Raw genomic sequence first — 20,282 nt, 5'->3', positions numbered from 1 at the left:
CCTTCTGCATAAAACGACAACAGAGCAATAAGTAAAGCTGCCCTTCGTCCGACCACTACAAGACAGAAAAATAGTGCAAAATTCTTTCCCAACAGTAAAAGATTGAAGCAACTCATTTGATGTCACATCCAGAAGCACAGTAAAGATTCCCCTTCCGTACTATTCACTAATAAGACAAAATAAAACGTCACGAGCTTGTCTCCTTCTCTCTCAAGCTGCCCCACAAGCACCACTCGCATAGTACTAAAGATTCGCCGGTCGCCATCACCGACGCTCAAAGCCTTCCTGCTTCCGCCACGTATCCACCTTCGCCATCAGCAACCTTATCTTCAGATTCCTTCCTCCACAAGGAACTCATAGGAGCCACATGAATTTCCTTCACCTCGAAGCAATCACTGCCAACCACATACTCCCCATCAGAAGTCCCCTATAAATAACCACCTCGGCCAGAGAAAGAGCAGACGGCATTCAAGGAAAGACCAAGCCTCTCCAAGCAAGAAGAAAAGCAAGCATAGCTTCTCATATTATCTCTTCTCATACTATCTTTTCTCTTCTTCTTACCTTCTTCTCCATTCTGTAAGACAATATCTGTAGACAGTAGGTTAGATTTTGTTCAAGTCATCGACATTTGTACATCATCAAAGTCGGTAACTTCCATGACTTCGTTTAGATAAAAATATAACATGTGTGATTGTAATCTATCTTCTTTACCCTCTTATTATCCTCCTGAGTGGAAGAAATTTGCAAGTCTCTGTATATGTAACCAGTAAGTTATGCAATTTAAATTTGTCTTTACATTTAAAATTTGTGATTATACGCATACGTCGTGGATCATATTTGATATTTCTGTACTTCCGATCTTAATCATTTTATTTATGTTTTTATATTATATCACTATTCTTCAATAGTTAGTAGTTTATAATTCAGCAATCTTTTCATATTTACTGTAATTTTTCATATTACTGATACGTTGCTGCATAAAACGACAACAGAGCAATAAGTAAAGCTGCCCTTCGTCCGACCACTACAAGACAGAAAAAAAAAAAAAAAAAATATATATATATATATATATATACTAGTAAGGGTAAGCAGTATTTCCGCGACAACAGCTCCTATAAGCTAGGCTTAGGGTGCGCCTCCTGCTGTCATTTCAGTGACTCATAGGGCTTCCCTCAGCTCAGACTAGTGTCGCCACCTCTCCCAGGACTAGAATGACTATCCTTGTCTGATAGGTCTACACTCATCCCTGAATGTCGTCAGGTACTGTTAACTTCCCCGCCATTCTTGTAACCGTCACCTTTAATCCGTGCAAGTGTGTCCGCAACCTCTAGAGGTGGATGAGAAAGAAAGGATTTCTTGGAGCAACCTCCTAGGTTCCAGACCCAGCAGTGTACTTTCCCATATGAGCATTTGATACATGTATAGGTTCGTGGAAGAGTTACAAGGTCACCACTACTGAGGATCTTTCCCCCGCCCCTATATATATATATATATATATATATATATATATATATATATATATATATATATATATATATATATATATATATATATATATATATATATATATATATATATATATATATATATATATATATATAGGACAAGTCTTCCTAATGCCTCTATGCGAAAATGAATAGTGACTTCGCCTACCTTTATCACCGTCCAAGTTACATCATGCAGTTACGATTGTTTGGTAGTGTTTTATTTTTAAGTTTTTTTTTTATAAATCAGAATGACCTAAAATTTGGAAGGTATGTACATCTTACTGAGACTCATCTAATAAAAATATAAAAAAAATTATTCAAGATAAAAATTGACCAAAATACCCTAAAAACGTTTTAGGGGTATTTTGGTCAATGTTTTTCATGTAAAATATTTTTTTTATATTTTTCAAAGATTCCCCTATTTTCGATGAATACACGTTCCAAATTTCAGGTCATTCCGATTCGTAAAAAAAAATATAAAAAATAAAAAATTATCAAGTAATCGTGACCGCACGATGAACTTTAGATGGTGATGAGGGTAGGCGAAATTACTGTTCCTTTTCACCTATAGGCGTTGGGTAGTTTTTTTCATATATATATATATATATATATATATATAGATATATAAAACTGAGGGGCAAATTCTATAAGACAGTTGCGAGGCCAGTTTTGCTCTATGGGGTAGAATATTAAGTGGATAAAAAACAATATATTCATAGAATAATTATAGTTGAGATTAGGATATTGAGATGGATGAGTGGCAAGACAAGAACTGATAGAATTTGAAATTAATCCATTCTAGAGACTTTAGGTATGACACCAATAGGCGATAAGATGAGAGAGAGTAGACTTAGTGGGCTGGTCATGTGTGGCGCTGACCAAGTACAACACCTGTTAGGAGGTACGAGTTAATTCAAATGGAATGCTAAAAAGAGCAAAGCGTAAGCCCAAAAAGACGTAGTTGGAAGTAATCCGTAAATATATAGAGACTTGACCTCACTTAGGGCCCGTTTGGCCCGTTTGGGTACCTGTATTACCATTACGAGACACTGAATTACAAGGAAATTTGTCATTTCTTACGTTTAGGTAGTTTATAGTATACAGGAAATGAAAATGTAACTCCCAACAACATTCCAAAAATAGTGAAATTAGAGGCAAAGAAATCGATTACATAGCCGTGACAGGCAATATGGATCCGCCTTAATTATAAACTCCACCTCATTCACTTGAAGTCCGCTTAAAAACACCCTTCCTCTCTTGCTCCGCTTAAAAACATCCTTCCTCTCTCATACACACATTGGGTTCTTTTGTGCTTCAATGACCTTGGCATTTTGAGGTTTTAAACAAGGGTGATGGATGAAATGGCTAAATGGCGTCATGTTTTTTTTGGTTTCAAGGACCTTGAGCCCATTTTAGGAATTTCAACAAGGGTAGACGAAATGGCTAAGTGGGGTCCTTGACAATGCTTTATACCCCATCCGGACCCAACCCGGGACCTGGCCTAGGTCTGGGTATGGGTCAAGAATTGGACCCAACGGGTCGAATCCGGGTCCAAATATTGGACCCGAACACTACTTGAGTCTGGGTTTGGGTCTATGTGGACCCGGGGCGACCCAAATAGTGTTATTATATAATATATAATATATAATATTTAAATAAATATAATTATGTATTATTAGCGATAATATTTAAATAATACATATGTATATTTAATAAAACATTTAAATATATTTAAATTATTTATTTATTTTTGGGTTGGGTCCAATCAAGACCAGTTAGGTCCAGATCCTTTCTTTTTTTTTATTTTGTTTAGTTTGGGTCCAGCCGTACCCAGACCCAACCCGAACTGTTGCCAACCCTATGGGATTGTATCTAAATACTCTGGTTTAATTTCAACTGATATTTTATCTTAAAAAAGGAAAAAATATAAAGAATTGTACAAAACAAATTATATTTTTTTTTTTTGAAATTGAATCAAAACAAATCATATTATTATAGTTAAAATTCAAGCAATATTTGCAAGCGAAAATGACAGTAATACATTTCCCAAATTTATCCTAAATGTAGCTAAACAGTAGCAATGCACTTCACAAGATGTATCTAGATGCTATACAAACAACAATAATTCATTTTCAAGTAACGTATTACTTCAGTAATACAGTAATGTATTACTTCAGTAATACAGTAATGTATTATTTCAATAATCCAGTAATGTATTATACTAGTAATGTATTTCACAGATAATGCATTTCCAGATACCCAAACAGCCCTTGATAGCATGACCTTTAAAATGACATACCATGATTCTTACAGCCCACCCCAATTAATTGAAAAAAAAGTAATAATAATAATGGTAAAGGTATACCGTTGCATAAAATCTCTCTCTCTCACTTTCTCTTTCTCACCATTTCGCATGCCATCTTGCCTTTGTGTTTTCACAAATAGATGTGTAAATTGGATTTTCAGATGTGTCCATGCACATATTGGGAGCGACAAATCTAACACGTTTTGAGAGAGAGAATTAGGCCCGGAGAGAACCAAACATAGAGAGGGAGTTGGGCCCAGCTAAGGGTGAGAACAGGCCGAGCCGGGGCTGGGCCAGCCTTAGCCCCCCATAGCGCTGTCTTATGCCCTGACCAACCCGAACATAACCAACGCCAAGCCAAGCTATAAAAGAAAAATTAAAAGAAAAAGTGACAAAAAAAGGTTGGGCCGACCCGAAACAGCCCTAGTCCTAGTCCCATGGCCACAATTTGTCGCCCAGACCGTACATTTCAGGGCCGGGCCACTGGGTTGGGCCTGGCACATTGCCAACCATAGGCCTAGAGAGAGAACCAAAACATCTTTTACGGTTTCCTCTCTCTCTCTAACAACGATGGGTAGTCGGACATGAGCGTATCATCAACGCATGTGCCTTAAATTCGGATCCTCCCTACGTGTGCAAAACCAACGCCCAACTAATTCTATTCATTCCTCTCTGACTTTGTATTCATTTCCTCCTTTTTTTTTTTGTATTTCAGAATAATGAGTATTTTCTTCCCCTGTAAATGTCAATTTTAAAAAACAAAAAATCATTGATCAACAAGAAACAAAAGAGATTAAAAAGACCAATTAAAAGAAGCAGAAAACCATGCCCCTCTCTCTCTAGATTGGGTTTCTCTCTCTGCATTTCAATCCATGCCAAGCCATTGATCCTGCTCAGGTAAACATATGCGCAAGAATCTAATTTTTTGCTTGTTTAATGCCCAAAACTTTAATTTTTCTGCTTTTTATTTTTGTTCAAAGACCTTAATGTCATTGTTAATTTATTTGGAATGTCAATTCAGGGATTAAGAATGCATACAAGAAAGAAATAAGGTTTAATTCCTTAGGTTTTGTTGCAAATGAGATCTCCACCACCGAACAACGACAGCCATGGCACCAACAAAGCCCTTCCAGGTCTTTCTTCGTCAGTGTATTTGCCATTTTTGGGGGGTTATGCATTCGAATTTGATCATGTTGTCTGTGAAAGCAATGTTAGGAGACTTAATTGTTTGAAATTGTTCTCTTTTATCTTTTTCATTGAAACTAATGTGTATTTATTTTAAATGTTTTATTGGATCAATATACAGTTTGTGGTTAAGAATTGTACATGTTTTATGCGGGATTCAACTCGATATAATTATTTTTGTTTTAAGTTTGCTGAAACCGGGAAACTGGATTATTGCAATTAGAATTGGTTCTGGAATTTTATTGGGGAAAATGGAAATGAGTATTTCATTTTCCAACAAAAAATGTAGGCAAAACTGTCGGTTTGAATATAAAAGACAAGACCCACGACTACAAAAATGTCTTTCCTGATTCATTCTTCGAAAAAGGAGCCTTATGAAGCAATTAGCGTGATATATGTGTTTCCTTATTCATCCTTCGAAAAAAGAGCCTTACGAAGCAATTAGCCTGATAATTGTGATAGTATAGTATTTAATTGGAAGAGAACAATTCTATGGCAAAGGGCATGTGGAACAGATGTCTTAGGACAAATCTCTATGATACATATCCATGAACCTTCTCAGATATACTTGAAAGTAGCTATGGTGGGTGTCTATTGGTGGTCATGGCGTAAATTCAATCACTAAGAGCCATGATGTAAACAATGTTTGCTTGCATTATTGATATTGGTTTGCATTTCTGTCTTCTTAAAAACAGAGCATGGTTTCAGCAGCAATAAGTTGGTTAGCCTTATTATGATGTGGACAATCCATGAAGTAGATAATGTGCCTTTATAACTCTCTAGTTATCAAATTATATAATATTGCTATTGCTAGACATATATTGTTATGGTCTAGAAATAACTGCGAAATTTATAACATGCATGACGATTGTCTAGATATGTCAAAATGGAAATGTATCAAGCAATCACCTAAGTATAACTAGAGATTGCTGCACCATTTTGTGAAAATCGCTTTACATCTAATACAAGTGAGGTATTCAGTGTCTTGCTATTTGTAGGATACCATCCATAGATAGAGACATTGGATTTCAAGAAATATATCCAAAAGGAGACTTAATAAGTTCAAACCTGAGATGTGGGCAGTGGCTGCATTTTTCAACACCTCAACAAATCAATCCCGAGGCCAATACTGGTAGAGTTAGGTGAAGCCATGACGATGGTTTGTATGCAAACAACTGATGCCGTTTTCCATTAGCATATAATATGCATTATTCTCTTTAAGGTGTCGTAGATCCAAATTACACACAGAATTAGAGATAAAGCAGGTAAAATATGGTTGTCGTTGCCAGCAGGTCAAGTTTCTCCTCAATAAAGGTGAGCACATTTTTGTACACCAGAGGAATTGGCAACAAAAGTGCCTTATAGCTATCTACATTACCATGTGCTTTTGTTTTAACACCATACACCCTACAACAAGTAACAACCTTTTCACTAGCCAAAAGATTAATACATTGTTTCCATGAAAATTATCTAGCTCTTCCCACAGTGCTTAGTTCTTCTAGGCTTCTTGGAAGAAGCTCGAGAACTCATCATGACCTTGAATAGTTGCAAGGAGGAACTGCTGGGAGCATATAAATGAACAATGTCTAACACAATGGCATATAAAAGCTCGAGAACTCATCACCTTGCAGGGTTTTCTGGTATGTTATCTCCAAGGAGACTGTTCGGTGACAAAGACAGCAACATCCTTCTCTCGTTCTCAGTCCCAATTGGGATCTCTGATTCTATAGTTGCAGAAGCTTCAGCTCTAAGGGAAGTACTGAGAAATTTCGACGCAGTGTGGGGTCACTCCCTTATCATTGAAGGCGATTCTTCCTGTGTGATTTCCTGGGCATCAGGTTCGGCTCCCTGGCATTGGAGACTCGACAACACTTTCATGGAAATTACACATCTCAGTAGGATCCATCTCGTCACGTGGAGACATATATGGAAAGAAGCAAATGGTGATGCTGACACCCTAGCCAAAGCAGCTGCATCTATCTCTCAAGCCAATTTTCCTACTTCAAATCAGAAATGTATAGCATTTTGTGGCAGCTATGCTTTTTGCATGGGGCACCCGTCGGTGGGTAGCCTATTTTTCGATTGAAACCACTTTGTGGGTTTCAGCCCCTCTTCCTTACTTGTAATTATTTTCTTAATTTCAATAGAGTTAACATTTTCAAAAAAAAAAAAAAACTAGGTGATAGTCGGAAAACCTTACAGGAATTGTAAGAATATATATATGGTGCTAGTGAGTGTATACCTTACATTCTAAGGCTAAATGAATTTTCAGCCATGATAGGAGATGTTCCAAGGTTCATAAAGTTGATACAATATATGACATTTGCAGAAGAGAAAATTCCTCCCGGGGTGGAAATTATGATCAGGTGTTTAAAGGAAATATTTCAGTGACAGATCCAACATTTATTCTCTACTTCTTATGGTGAGTTGTTGTGCAGGAGTTGTTTGTTGATATTGATGAGGACCATAAACTAAAGCTGGGTCCTACATCAAGCAAATATTACTGCAGGGATGAAATGCTATTGCCTAATGGCATGGAGCTCTCTATCTCAACCTCTAGGTCAAGTGGTTTGCAGCTTACCCTGTCAATATCAAAATGAATTTATCACAAAACAGGCTAGGTCTTTGGAATTCCTCAACCTTTAAAAGTGGGATAATATTATGAGAAAAATGTGTTTCTTCCTTCTCCAGTGTTTTACAAATGATGAATGCAGGGTTGAGGTGTCTTTAAAAAACAATGCATGAGGTAATTCTCTGATATTTGAAATTGGAAATTCTTCATGGGACATGTTAACTGTTAGGTGAAAACATGCACATGTCCAATGTACCCAATTTCTTTTTCCTTATCGATATTGCCATACATCTAATATCATTTCTTGTTTGTGCTGGTCAGCCTTGAAGCCAGAAGGTTGACTTTCAAGTTTCGACATTATGAGATTAGATTTCCATTCCTAGGATATTGAGAGATTGGTCTTTCTTCCGTTTTGAATGAATGCCACTTGTAAATGTAGAGAACATTATGCAACACAGCCTCAAATTTTCTTATCAATTTCATGCGCATTTAGTCATGTTTGGAAATTTTCAAGAATGCATCCCTTTATCATGTACATTTTGAAGCTCTTACTATGTACAGTTGACCTTTGCATCAAGCATTATACATTGTATCATGTTTCTGGTTATAGCTTGTAAACCCCATATATCACCTGCATAAATGATTGGGGAAGAATGTTCATAATGTTGCATCTTTTAGAGGTAAGAAGTACTTTGTAAAGATTTTCAAAGTATGTGTTGGTGTATGAAAAAATGCTTTAAGTCCCTTTGGTTTGCTTTTCAACATTTAAAATTTTGTGATCGCCTTCCGTTTACTTTTCATCCATCTTTACATGTAAATCAATTCCTTGTGAATAGGTACATTGAGAAGATTGGAGGACCTAATGTGTCAACCAGGCAATAGGTTATGTGCAGATTGTGGTTCTGCAGATCCAAAATGGGTGTATGTATCAAACATTAGACAATTTTATAAACTTCATTTTCTAGTCCTTATGTGGATGGTTTATACAAGTTTCTATTACTCATTTTGTTGCAAGGGGAATTCCTAGAGATGAAAAATTATTTTCAAACTTGTTATGTTGAACCCTACATGCCACTTCATCTGATTTTTTCTAGAGATTGAATTAATCATGTAATTGTCTTTTTTGATAACTTGTCTTAAATCAAAGATGATGAGTAAATTCATGATGGACTTGGGAGTTTTCTTTGTGCACTTTCCATGATAGTGAAAAATTCCAAGACATACGAATTTATAATTTGGTATTATTTTTGTACTTTGACAAAAAAAAAACTGCTTCAGTATATCTACCCTTGGTTTCTCTAAAATATCTGACCATGAAAGTATCAGCAAGTAACCAAGAAAAAAAACAAAATTCTGAAGCACTGACATAACTATGGTGCAAACCAAAATAGAGTTTTGGAAAAGCCAATAGCGTATAACCACCAAGGATGTCATATGGTTCCAAAGGATGAACAGGATATGGATAGTTCCAATAAGATTTCATTCTTGAACAAAAATCCATTTTGTGATTTATTCCATCTATTCCATGGCTGGAACAAAAGTGGATACATGTTACACCACGATTTTGAGTCAGAAGTCCAATTGCTTACAAAACAAAGAAGAAGAAGAAAACGAACTAATATGTTAATGCCTCGTGGCATGTGTAAAATTATTATATGTATGAAGTGATATTGGAAACTTCTGCTCATGCTGATGGATAAGAGTTTTTGGAATGAGATCCAATGATCATTCAATGTCACTGAGTATTCTAGTTTGCTTTTAGATATTTTGATCCATAGATATACTAGATTAAGGCTGTGTATTTTCGTTATCTTTCCTAAATAAGCACTGCAGATTCTTAAGATATAAATAATGAGACTTAAAAGCTACAATTGATTATGTCCCATTAGTTCACCACAACTATTATGTTCTGAGATTCTCATTCACTTTGCAATCTCGTCCCGATTCATTCTTTAAGTAAAACTCCTCTCCATTTACTCAGATCAGGTATTGTGTGAAGGCATGAACATGTATATTTCTTGTAATGAAAATGGTATTGATCTTAACTTTTCATATCTTGAAATCAATGAATAAGTTTTTATTTGTGCCCCTTTCTGGGATGGGTTTTTATTATTCCATTATTTGACTCGATTTATATATGTGATTCTAGTCAGGATGTTAACTAACCAATTGAATTTGGTTGGAGATCAGATCAGTAAATCTTGGAGTATTCATCTGTATCAAATGCTCAGGCATTCACAGGAGCCTTGGAGTACATATCTCGAAGGTTTGAAAAAATGATTTGTCTGTATAACTGATTATGTCAAACCACTGATCACCCATAATTTGCTTTTTATCATGCACAATATGAAAGATAACAATCTTTCAATTTGAACAGTCAGTAAATGTGGTGGTTTTAATTTTTAAATGAGTAGAATATTACAAAAGAAGTTTTAAGTGAAGAAATTAGCATATATATCAAGATTCAATAGGAGGAACTGTCCTGGTACCTTTGCTCCACCTAGCAAGAAAACTTTTATTCTCTAGGAAAACGCCCATGTTATGGCAATTTCAAGAAGTTGGCTACTATCTTGTGGTGTAAGGTATTTGAAGAAATGGAGTAAATATTGCTGTATATCATAAGCCTATGTGTCTATTGAGAAACCATTGTCTATCCACCATCTAATGAAATGATGATGCTGGTGGAGAGAGAGTGTAATGATGAAACTTTATACTGTACACGTCTTGCAACTTTGACTAATCTGGTAGACTATAACCCGTCAATGCTTCTCTCAGCTAATGGAGGCACACAGCAATGCCTCCCATGACAATCACTCTGCTTGATTAGCTTGGAATCTAAGTTTTTGGTGCTCCAAAATGCTGAAATCCAGAAACCAAAATTTCCTTGTCATCTTAAAATCAGGGTTATCCTATTTTACACCTCAAATATCTGAAGGTCTTTTTTCATTCTTCCAATATTTGTAGAAGCTTTACTTCTGGCTTACCTGGAAAGGATAACAACTTCGCAAAAGTTGATAGAAAATCATCTAGATCAAACATTTCAGGAAATTCATCTAGTTAAATGCCCAACAATCCATTTCCTTTCTTTGAATTTTTGTTCGCCCTGATCAGCTCTATGTCCAATATAGAGTTTTTATAGTTGGAACTGATCAAGTTTTCAAAACAGTGAACCCAACTCACTGGTTAACCATTTCCAGTTTCACATACAGGGAGGTGAACTGCATTGATAGCTTTTTTCATCCATGATAAAACTGAAATCTTCTACAGCTCATATCAAAATTAACATAAACTTGATAGAAACTGGATTCTGAAAAGAGTTGTTTTTTTTTTTTTTCCCTTCATACATCTTTCTTTATGTATAGAATATAAGGAGTAAATATTCCTTTTTCTTTTTCTGCATTAGGTTTTATCTGCGAAGCTGGATGAATGGACAGAGGAACAAGTTGACTCTTTGGTCGCTATGGGTGGAAATGTGGCAGCAAACTTGAAATACGAAGCTTCTCTTCCTCCAAATTTTAGGAAACCAAGACCAGAAGCCTCCACACGTGAGCGCTCAGATTACATCAAGTAATGACTTTCTTTTCAATTTAGTGAAACAGCATATTCCCTTTTTTTCCTTGTTGCAAAGAAACATAACATGTTGAAAGCAAAATACAATTGCTTGTGCATTCAGGAGAAAATATGAGCTTCAAGAATTTTCAAGTTCTAATGTAAAAATTGCCCCCTCAGCACCCCTTATTACAAGCTCCTCTTGCCAGAAAGCTTCTTCCAGTAGGAACTTGGGCTCTTCACAAGACAAAAAACAAGTTGAGAAACAAAACCCAAATGCTCGCTTTCAAGGGCTAGGTCATGCTTTTCGGAATAGCTGGAGAAGAAAGGAATCTGAGCAAAAACCGCCAATGAAGAACTCAACAGTATGTGTATCAGTTATACAACAATGTTGCTTAGATTTTAGAAATAATATTTTCTTTTTGTAAGATTTAATGAGGATAGGTTGGAATGTGACCCAAAATCATGGGCATCCACATCTACAAACATACATATATAAAGTGATGGAAGATGCTGGATAGAGAACGGGACCCAGCATTTGTGTCTGTTTTACTGGGTCTCACTCTCTCCAACATAATCCATTACTTCCATGGACAGTAATGACACAATGAACCGAGTTTTTTCCATATTTCATCCATTGGATTACAGTATAGGTTTATATGCGTGTGGGTATGTTTGTCAAGCACAGATCTAGAATAGCTAATGGCTTGAACCGTTATGCTGAATCTATGTAGATGGGTATGGTTGAGTTCGTTGGCTTGATTAAGGTCAATGTTATCAGAGGCACAAAACTTGCTATCCGAGATGTGATGACTAGCGATCCTTATGTAATCCTCACAATTGGACACCAAGTAAGCCTTTATATATTTAGATGGTTATGTCTTTGTTATCTTATTTAGATGGAAACCGCTGATAAAAAGATGGCTTTGGATCCCCGGTTACTAAATCCATGTTGATCTGAGGTGATGCAGTCAATGAAGACACGTGTAATAAGAAGCAATCTAAACCCAGTTTGGAATGAACAGATATTGCTATCAATACCAGAACCAGTCCCACCACTCAAGTTGGTAAATTGTCATACTTCAACTGCATTTACTTATCAATTTATGAACTAGTTTCACTTGCAAGTCTTTTTATGGCACTTGCAATGTGTATTTTTTATTCAAAGGACTCATTCATACACCTCTTAGTTAAAGATGTAACACTACATAGTTATTAAGGTATCTAGGGCAAATCGTGTTTCACAAATCCTCAAGTTAATAACACTGATAGTGGGATATTGCTTCATGGTTACCAATAAAAAATGGGGAATGAATGTAGATATTGCTCAGCTCAAGCTGCATCTGCAGATATGAACATGATTGGAAACATGCTAGAAGAGTAATGAAAATGTAATAGAAATTTATAAAAACTGCCACCTACCACCTACTTCTCTTCTTTCTGAGCAATATGGTCTTACTATCCGACTGTTGCACTGCCATGCTTCCAAAATGTGGAGTTCAAGGAGGTTGCCTAATTAATTAAATTTCCAAACCTCTGAATTTTCTCATTTGATTAGAAACAAAAGAGCTTGTATGTCTTTAGCAACATCCAAAGTAATGATTTCATTACATTATCACCTTATACTTTAGCGAAGTCCAAATTTATCCTGTGGAATGGTACCATACACTCAACAATTTAGTATCTCATACATACTGGCAGTCCAGGATATACAAATAACCATGTAATTTTAAGAAACTGAGCTTAATATAAAACATTAAACAAAAATGGTTCATGAATTTAATTTTCTATGCTTTATTCTTTAGTTCTCATGTGTGAGTATTTCCACTTTTTTTTCTTTGTTTTTCATTTTTTATTGACACGAAACTAATTAGTCATCGCTTGCAATTGCAGCTAGTGTATGACAAGGATACTTTCTCAACGGATGATCATATGGGTGAGGCAGAGATCGACATTCAACCCTTGGTCTCGGCTGCTAAAGCCTACGAGAACTCCACAATAACGGATTCCATGCAGCTTGGGAAGTGGCTAGCTTCTGAAGACAACACCCTCATCAAAGATAGCGTTATCTCTCTTGTGGATGGAAAAGTAAAGCAAGAGATTACTCTTAGGCTGCAGAATGTGGAGCGTGGGGAATTAGAGATTGAGCTCGAGTGTGTTCCTCTAAGTCAATGAGAACAAAGATCATCCACCATCCAATTTACCTCTAACCACTTGGTATATTATAGAGAGTACTTGGTATATTATAGAGAGTAAAAGTTGAGATTCATCATTTCATCTTGCTTAGCCTGTGGTGTTCCAGAAAGGGTACCGGAAGAAGCGGGAATGATGGAAATGGAAGGGAGAGAAGAATGTGGAATGCGACCAATGGTTGTATTTAGAGTTTAGTGAAGAGATGTGGAATGCAAATAAAGATCCCTGAGATTTAACTCCCTGCAATATCTGCCACTTTTGTGTTTTTTTATTTGATTATCTGGCAATTACGTTGGTTGTTTTCAGGGCAAGCTGTAAAAATTTTTGATGATCTCATTAAGAGTGATACTACCGCTTTATCGAATTATAACTGTCTTAATTACTTTTCTTTTTCTTTTTTCCTGAAGAAGAACCATACTTGATTCTATCCATTCTATTGCACGTGATCTTTCTCACTCTTCTCTGGAACTGACCAGAGATCGTATTAGAAAAATATGAATAGAACACATAGTTCAAAATGCATTATGTAGTAAAATATTTATGCATTTTTCTTTGTTTCTTTTTTCTATTTTCATTCATTAGTTTGCCTTCTCCCACCTTCAATGACATTATTTTTGCAGAACTGTCTCCCATGCTTTAGTTACTGTATATAAGTATCGAGTTTGCCAATATAAGCATCAAAATATCATGACAAATTTCATCCACCAAAAATATTTGTATATATAAGCATCAAAATATCCATCATCAATTTCGTCCACCAAAAAAATTTACTCCACGCCAAATAATTGAATCTAAAGACATTATATAAAACAAACACACACACAAAAAAAGAAAGATAGAGAGAGAGAGAGAGAGAGAGAAAATCCTGTATTACTGGCATTGGGTCTTTCACACATTATCAATTCTAAGGGAAAACACCAATGAAGAACACTGGTTTTCTCATGAAAATCAAACAAAATGTGGCACATTCATTTATGTCCAAGAAAGAACTCCAAAATAGGAAAGAATCGCTCCTTCATGCAAAGCACAAGTAGTGCCAAACAAGCATCTTTATACAGACAACCAAACAAGTACTTCCCCTACAACAACTCCCTCTCCCTTTATCAAAGCTTGCACAACTCTCTAATGGTTTCAAGTGCTTCTTTTTCTTTTTTTTTCTTGTTTTTCTTATGCTAAAACAATTCCAACTAAAATCTAATAACATATCCATATTCATGACCAGAAAGAATTTTCAAGGCATACCCTTTTTATCTTTCAGCTAGAAGCAGCATTTGGGGCATCGAACTAGCCCATTCTCATTGCAATTTGGACATCTATACAACTTTCCATCATCAAAGCAAAGCTTTCGGCTTCCATGGCAGTCATCACAGAGCACAAACCTTGCATCTCCACACATTTCACAAACCAAAGCAGGGTCTTGTAATGGAATTCCCTCTATGTACCTGCTCAACTCACCAATTTCATGGAGAGCCCGAACCTCCTCTGCGCCTCCTACGTACTCTCCTCTGATGAAGAGTTGGGGCAGAGCCACAGAAGCTCCAAAGATGCTCTGCAACTCCTTCCTGTAAGCAGAGTCCATGGAGACATCCCTCTCATCCACTGAGACCCTGAAACCTCGAAGGATCATCCTCACGGCACAACAATCTTCATAGGTCTTTCTGATCCCCCTCAAGCTTGTGAAGTAAAAAACAATCTTGTTGTCACCAGAGGGTGGGGGCTTTAAAGTTTTCAGGTCCTTATCCAATGGCAAGATCTTTGAGCTCGAATGAGCTTTCGGGTCCTTCTCCAACGAAGAGACCTTCAAGCTGGAAAAGGATATGGGCTCAGTCCCTAATGGCGAGACCTTTGAGCCCAAAATGGTTTTTGGGTCATCCCACAAAGGAGAGGCCTCTGAGCCCAATTGAGCTTTCAGGTCACTCCGCAAAGGTGAGGCCATAAGGCTGCAAAGAGCGCTTGGATCAGTCTGTAATGGTGAAACCTTTGGAAAAGCCATTGAGTCCTTATGTAATGGCGACCACTTCATGCTTGAGAACTCTTTCGAGTCATGCTCGGTCTCAAGTTTGCCCCTGGAGATTGCAGAGAAACTCTGGGACTGGTTCAGGACCTTGTGGGTGGTGCGGTTATTGCGGGCAGCAGCAAGCATGAGGCTCGAAGCCACGCTGGGGTCCATTTCTTCGATTAGAGACTCTTCAGTCAAATGCATCCACAGAGGCCTCGTTGAAATCCTTGAAGGGCTCTGCTTCGACAATGGGACGTTCGAATTTTGGCAGAATTTCTGGGTTTCTGATTGAAAGTTACGATCTTTCTCTAATTCCTCTTTGATTTGAGCCTTCTTAGCAATTTGAAGATCAAAGTTCTCCCAAAATTTCGATCTATCCAATTCCGAATTCCACTCCAATTCCTCTCTTCTTTTTGTCTGCCCATTTGTAGCAAAGCTATGGTCTTCAATTCCTTCCATGAGTTTCAGGGTATTGACGCTCTGGGGCGTGCTTTTATTTGGGCTTTGTGGTGAGAATTGAGATAAAGAATCCATTACCAAAGAACCATAGGTGGTGGATGTGAGAGAAACAAGGTGATAACTCTCCCCTTTCTTTGATGGGGGATGGTGAACTGGACCAGGCAACGGCATGGACATGCTTCTGTTGACAGGGGCCATGGATGCTCCAACTACTCTTCCATATAAGGTCTCTCTAGAGCTTGTGCATCCCATTTAGAGAGGGAAAGAGATATAGAGAGAGAGAGACCCACTTTGAAAAGACCCTCTTCACGCCAACACCCTTTTCTTTGTCTTGCAGAAAACAGGACCCTTTGCTTGCTTTCCTTATTGGACACACTCTCTCTCTAAAGCTTTTTCTGGGTCTTTCTCTCTCTTCTCTCTAAAGCTTTTTCTGGGTCTTTCTCTCTCTTCTCTCTAAAGCTTCCTCCTTTTTGGGTCCCTCCCTCCCAGTTCCTCTCACAGGAACCTTTCCTTTCTTGGGTTCTCCCCCCCTTTTCCTTTTCTAATTCTGAAACTGTTTCATTAATTTATTGAGTTCTCTCTCCCTCCAGGTTTCCTCTCTCTAAAACAGACTTTGAGTTTTTGCCCTCTAAACAAGACTCTCTCTCTCTAAAACAAGACTGTCGTATATGAACTCTCTCTAAAACAAGACTCTCTCACTCGAAAACACGACTTTCTTCCATGGACTTTGACAGCACAGCTGGCGTGTGATAAAGAGCGCTTATGGATGTTGCAGAGATAGAGAGAGAAAAAGTAGTGGGGCCGGGAGAAAGAGAATGGATTGAATTGGAAGAAAGGTTCGGTGTTTGATGGGTTTTGTATTGAAGAAGGTTACATGTTTTTTATTGCTTTTTGGATTGTGTGAAGTTAACTGGGCACTTTTATTTTATTTTATTTTTTTATTGAATAGTGGTTGAATTGCCCTTATTTTTCTTGAAGATCCCTGCCTTTTTTAGTGACCCTTTTCTTTTCTTTCTCCGTATAATGATTTTAATTTATATGATGGAAAAAAAAATTATTTATGATATAAAGAGAAAATAATAATAAAAATAATAAAAATAAAAAATAAAACAGATTAAGAGGTTATATCATCTCTCTAATTTCATATCTTTGTAAATCCTTTTTTCAAATCTCCCTTACCTCTCTCTAATTATATAAATATAAAAGAGATGATCATCTAATTCAATGACATTATTGCAACATTAGAATATAGTGAAGAGTTTTCCTAAACATTGAAAATTAGTATCGAGTAATAAAGAACATATAATATTGGAAGGAATTCAATCTTTTTTGTCCAACATCCCCAACATAGAGAGCATCCTTACCATATCTTTTACCAATAAACAAAATAAAACAAAGTAGAAGCCAAACTTTAGGTTTAAGGTCATTGTATTTTAATTAGGAAAACGTTTATATAGAGCCTAGGCTCTAAACAATCAAATTGGAGCCTACTTCAAAACATTCACTAGAAGAGGTTGTTTTGATGCTTGAATATCATCAAATCGATCATCTCGACATCCAGCTGCATAGAAGACGTTGTTTTGATGCCCGAATATCATCAAATTGATCATCTCGACATCTAGATGCATTAGAAAAAAATGAATTTCAAGCTTTGAAAATAGTCCATTTTGTAACGCATTTTTTGGCTGTTAATTTTAAGATGTTCAAATTTTCATAGATCTGATCGGTTTAGACTATTTTGGAAGCTTTAAATTTAATAACTAAAGATGAAAATATAATTTAACGCTACTACAAAACTTTCCCACATTGAACCATATTTCTCGATACTATGTGAAAGTGGGGCTCAAATTTGATTGTTTAGAGCCTCGCTACAAACTGCACCCTTTTAATTATTGAGCACATATACTATACTCCTTAAGGACTATAGTGCCCACCTAGTCCCTTAGTCAAAAGACATTTGGGAAACGTTGTCAGTTTTAAATTTGGGAACCACTTAACTAAATGATTATTTTCAAAATAAAAAAATTTAATTTTGTTAGATCTCTCCCTTCAAAAATTCGATGGTCTATGTTTAATCAATGTGTTATTTTTTCAAGTGCATTGAGAATGCAATTAGGACTTTTTTTTTATTGAAGTTAACCTATGGGTTGAAGAGGTGATTTCCCCATTACTTGAGGTCCTAAAAGTAATCATTTACCAGGGAGTAGCTGGATTGTATACTCCTGCAGGAGCATAAATCTTTTGGCATGAAAATGTTCCCCACACACTCGGTATTTTATTTTGATTTTTTTTAGAAAAAGAACAACTGCGCCTCAGCTTTTATAATGTTCAATTTTCTTGTTGGTTAATTATTTTATTATTTATTGTCCTAAGCCCGGAGTGAGAAGTAACGGGCAAAGCGCGTTGGGCTCCAGCAAGTAACCAACATCTCTTTAGGAAACGCGGTTGGTCAATTTTCATTGAATTTACCTCACATGGCTTTTATAGACGCCACCTCAAACAAATATAATGCAGTGTACAGCGTAGCCCCGTGGGAGTACATAGCCAGGCAAACAATAAGTGAAGAGACAATAAAAAAGAAAATAATAATAAAAAAAAAGAGAGAGAGGATGAAGCCTGGCCGAAGTGGTCCGGCACTGGCCTTAGCCCTAGCTCGATCCTCCTGCCATAGTTTGTGGCTAGGGCCCACAGCTTTTGGGCTGGGCCACCCCCTGGCCCATTGCCAACCCTACTCCTGCACAATAACTGATGAGGAAGATTTTATAGAAGAATCGGATTTTAATTTCATAATCATTAGGTCTTAAAGTATTTTCTTTATATATATATATATATATATATATATATATATATATATATATATATATATGGGAAAATGGGCTTGGCCTCCTCGCCTATATGGTTCAAATGGGCCCAATGGCGCTGATTTAAAGCTTTGGAATAGAGGGCTAGGATGGGATCCCGTGGGTAGTTGCTTTAAACGTTTAAAACATATTTTAATAAGAATTTGTCAGATAGGGTATTGACACCCGAAGAGAAACAGAAAGAAGCTCCTCTCGATCTCTCTACGTATTCTCTTTCCTTCTGCTCTCTATGTGGGAGAGAGAGGGAGTACTCTTTTTTTCGTTTCTCTGCGCGTGTCAGCACTTATCTAAAAAATTCGTATTAAAATATGTTTTAAACGTTTAAAGCAACTACCCCGTGGGATCCCATCCTGGCCTTCTATTCCAAAGCTTGCCATTGGGTGCATTTGATATAGGCAAGGCGGCTGAGCCCATATTTTCCCTATAAATATAAATATATATATATATTATATTATTAAGCAAAAATTAAGAGATAAACATGTATCACAAGATTGAAAAAAGGCCGCATGCGTAGAGATGGGTACGGTAATGGATGACTAAGAGTGAGGGACTTCAAGATTTTCGCAAAATTCAGTTGAAATTGTCTCTACCATTTCTATCCTATGATCTACGTGAGATGTTTCCTTATTTTTATAATTTTGGCTATTTAAACATATTTCTCTATCTAAAAATCTCCTTCCTATAATTTTGTAAGGTAGTATGCATATTCTCACATGAAGAGAACTACATCTAAGAAAATATTTACTAAAATTTATAAATGTATCTCTATCCTGAGGAAAGAATATCATGGAGAAGATACCCATCATTGAGTTAGAGATTTTTGGGAATAGGTAATAAAAAGAGATATATAGAGAGAAAGAGAGGGTGAGAGATAAATACATGACAGAAGGAGATGGAGAGAAAATTAAGGAGAGAGATCATTAAAGATTCTTCAAGAGAGAGAGCTCAATCAAAATCTTAAATTTTAAGATAATATATTTATCGCTCCCACATATAAAATCACGTGAGAGTCTCTACAATTATATTGATAAAAAAGATTAGTACTACAACTAATATTAATTCAAATACACAATAATATCCTTAAATTACAAGTAAATACTATTTGTATTTAATAATTATCTGATTATAACACTATAATCATATATACTCATAGTAATAAAATATAATAACTAATTTATTTCATAATATAAATTATAAATATTATTGTTCATTTCATATTAATATTTAAGTTCTTAATTGTAATGATAATATTTATAATAAATATATTATAAGCTAATATTATATTATAATTTATAGATGTAAATCACTATTGTAATTGTACAATTTATTTAATGTATTTAAAAGATATCTAAATATTTAAGTATTTAAGATATATTAGTGTTGAATATTTAATATCATGGGCATCGCATATGCATGTTACTTGTAGATGCATAAATCATATGAAATTTTTTTTTTTGAGAGTGGCCTTGGGCCGTGGCAGTAGTATTATCAAGCCCCATAGTGAGGTCTTTGGCTCCAATCTCATTAAAAGGTAGGTGCCTAAATCCTAACAGACTTTACCACTTTTACTATTACTCAAATAGAGTATTGGTACCTTCAAGAGGTTTTACTTACCCAAATTACTATTATTCAAATAGAGTATTGGTAAAAAGCTTATAATTTTCTTCAAAAG

The 20,282-nt window shown here is 36.1% G+C and overlaps 2 protein-coding genes across 4 annotated transcripts; one reads left to right on the top strand and one right to left on the bottom strand.

Moving 5' to 3' along the window:
- The first annotated feature begins 4,353 nt into the window (after positions 1-4,353).
- LOC18444622 (Calcium-dependent ARF-type GTPase activating protein family) lies at positions 4,354-13,655 on the top strand. 3 transcript variants are annotated; one of them, XM_006854690.4, is made up of 9 exons: positions 4,354-4,689; positions 4,814-4,925; positions 8,386-8,470; positions 9,740-9,815; positions 10,953-11,116; positions 11,223-11,463; positions 11,833-11,949; positions 12,070-12,165; positions 12,992-13,655. In XM_006854690.4, the coding sequence occupies exons 2-9, from the start codon at positions 4,871-4,873 to the stop codon at positions 13,271-13,273; spliced, it is 1,116 nt and encodes a 371-aa protein (XP_006854752.2). In that variant the 5' UTR covers positions 4,354-4,689; positions 4,814-4,870; the 3' UTR covers positions 13,274-13,655. The 3 variants fall into 3 exon arrangements, with proteins under 3 accessions (XP_006854752.2, XP_088708889.1, XP_088708897.1); XM_088852763.1 differs by having other exon boundaries at positions 4,421-4,689; positions 9,745-9,815; XM_088852771.1 differs by lacking the exon at positions 4,354-4,689 and having other exon boundaries at positions 4,909-4,925; positions 9,699-9,815.
- Positions 13,656-14,225: 570 nt separating this feature from the next.
- Positions 14,226-16,651, bottom strand: LOC18444539 (Glutaredoxin family protein). The gene has a single exon (XM_006854691.4). It carries the CDS (start codon positions 15,999-16,001, stop codon positions 14,550-14,552), a length of 1,452 nt encoding a protein of 483 aa, XP_006854753.2. The 5' UTR covers positions 16,002-16,651; the 3' UTR covers positions 14,226-14,549.
- Between the last annotated feature and the right edge of the window lie 3,631 nt (positions 16,652-20,282).

The sequence above is a fragment of the Amborella trichopoda genome, chromosome 1 (assembly GCF_054954075.1).
Source record: "Amborella trichopoda isolate Santa Cruz 75 chromosome 1, AtrichopodaSantaCruz75HAP2 v2.0, whole genome shotgun sequence".
In the NCBI taxonomy this organism is placed as follows: Eukaryota; Viridiplantae; Streptophyta; class Magnoliopsida; order Amborellales; family Amborellaceae; genus Amborella; species Amborella trichopoda.
This window is presented reverse-complemented; position numbering and strand designations above follow the sequence as displayed.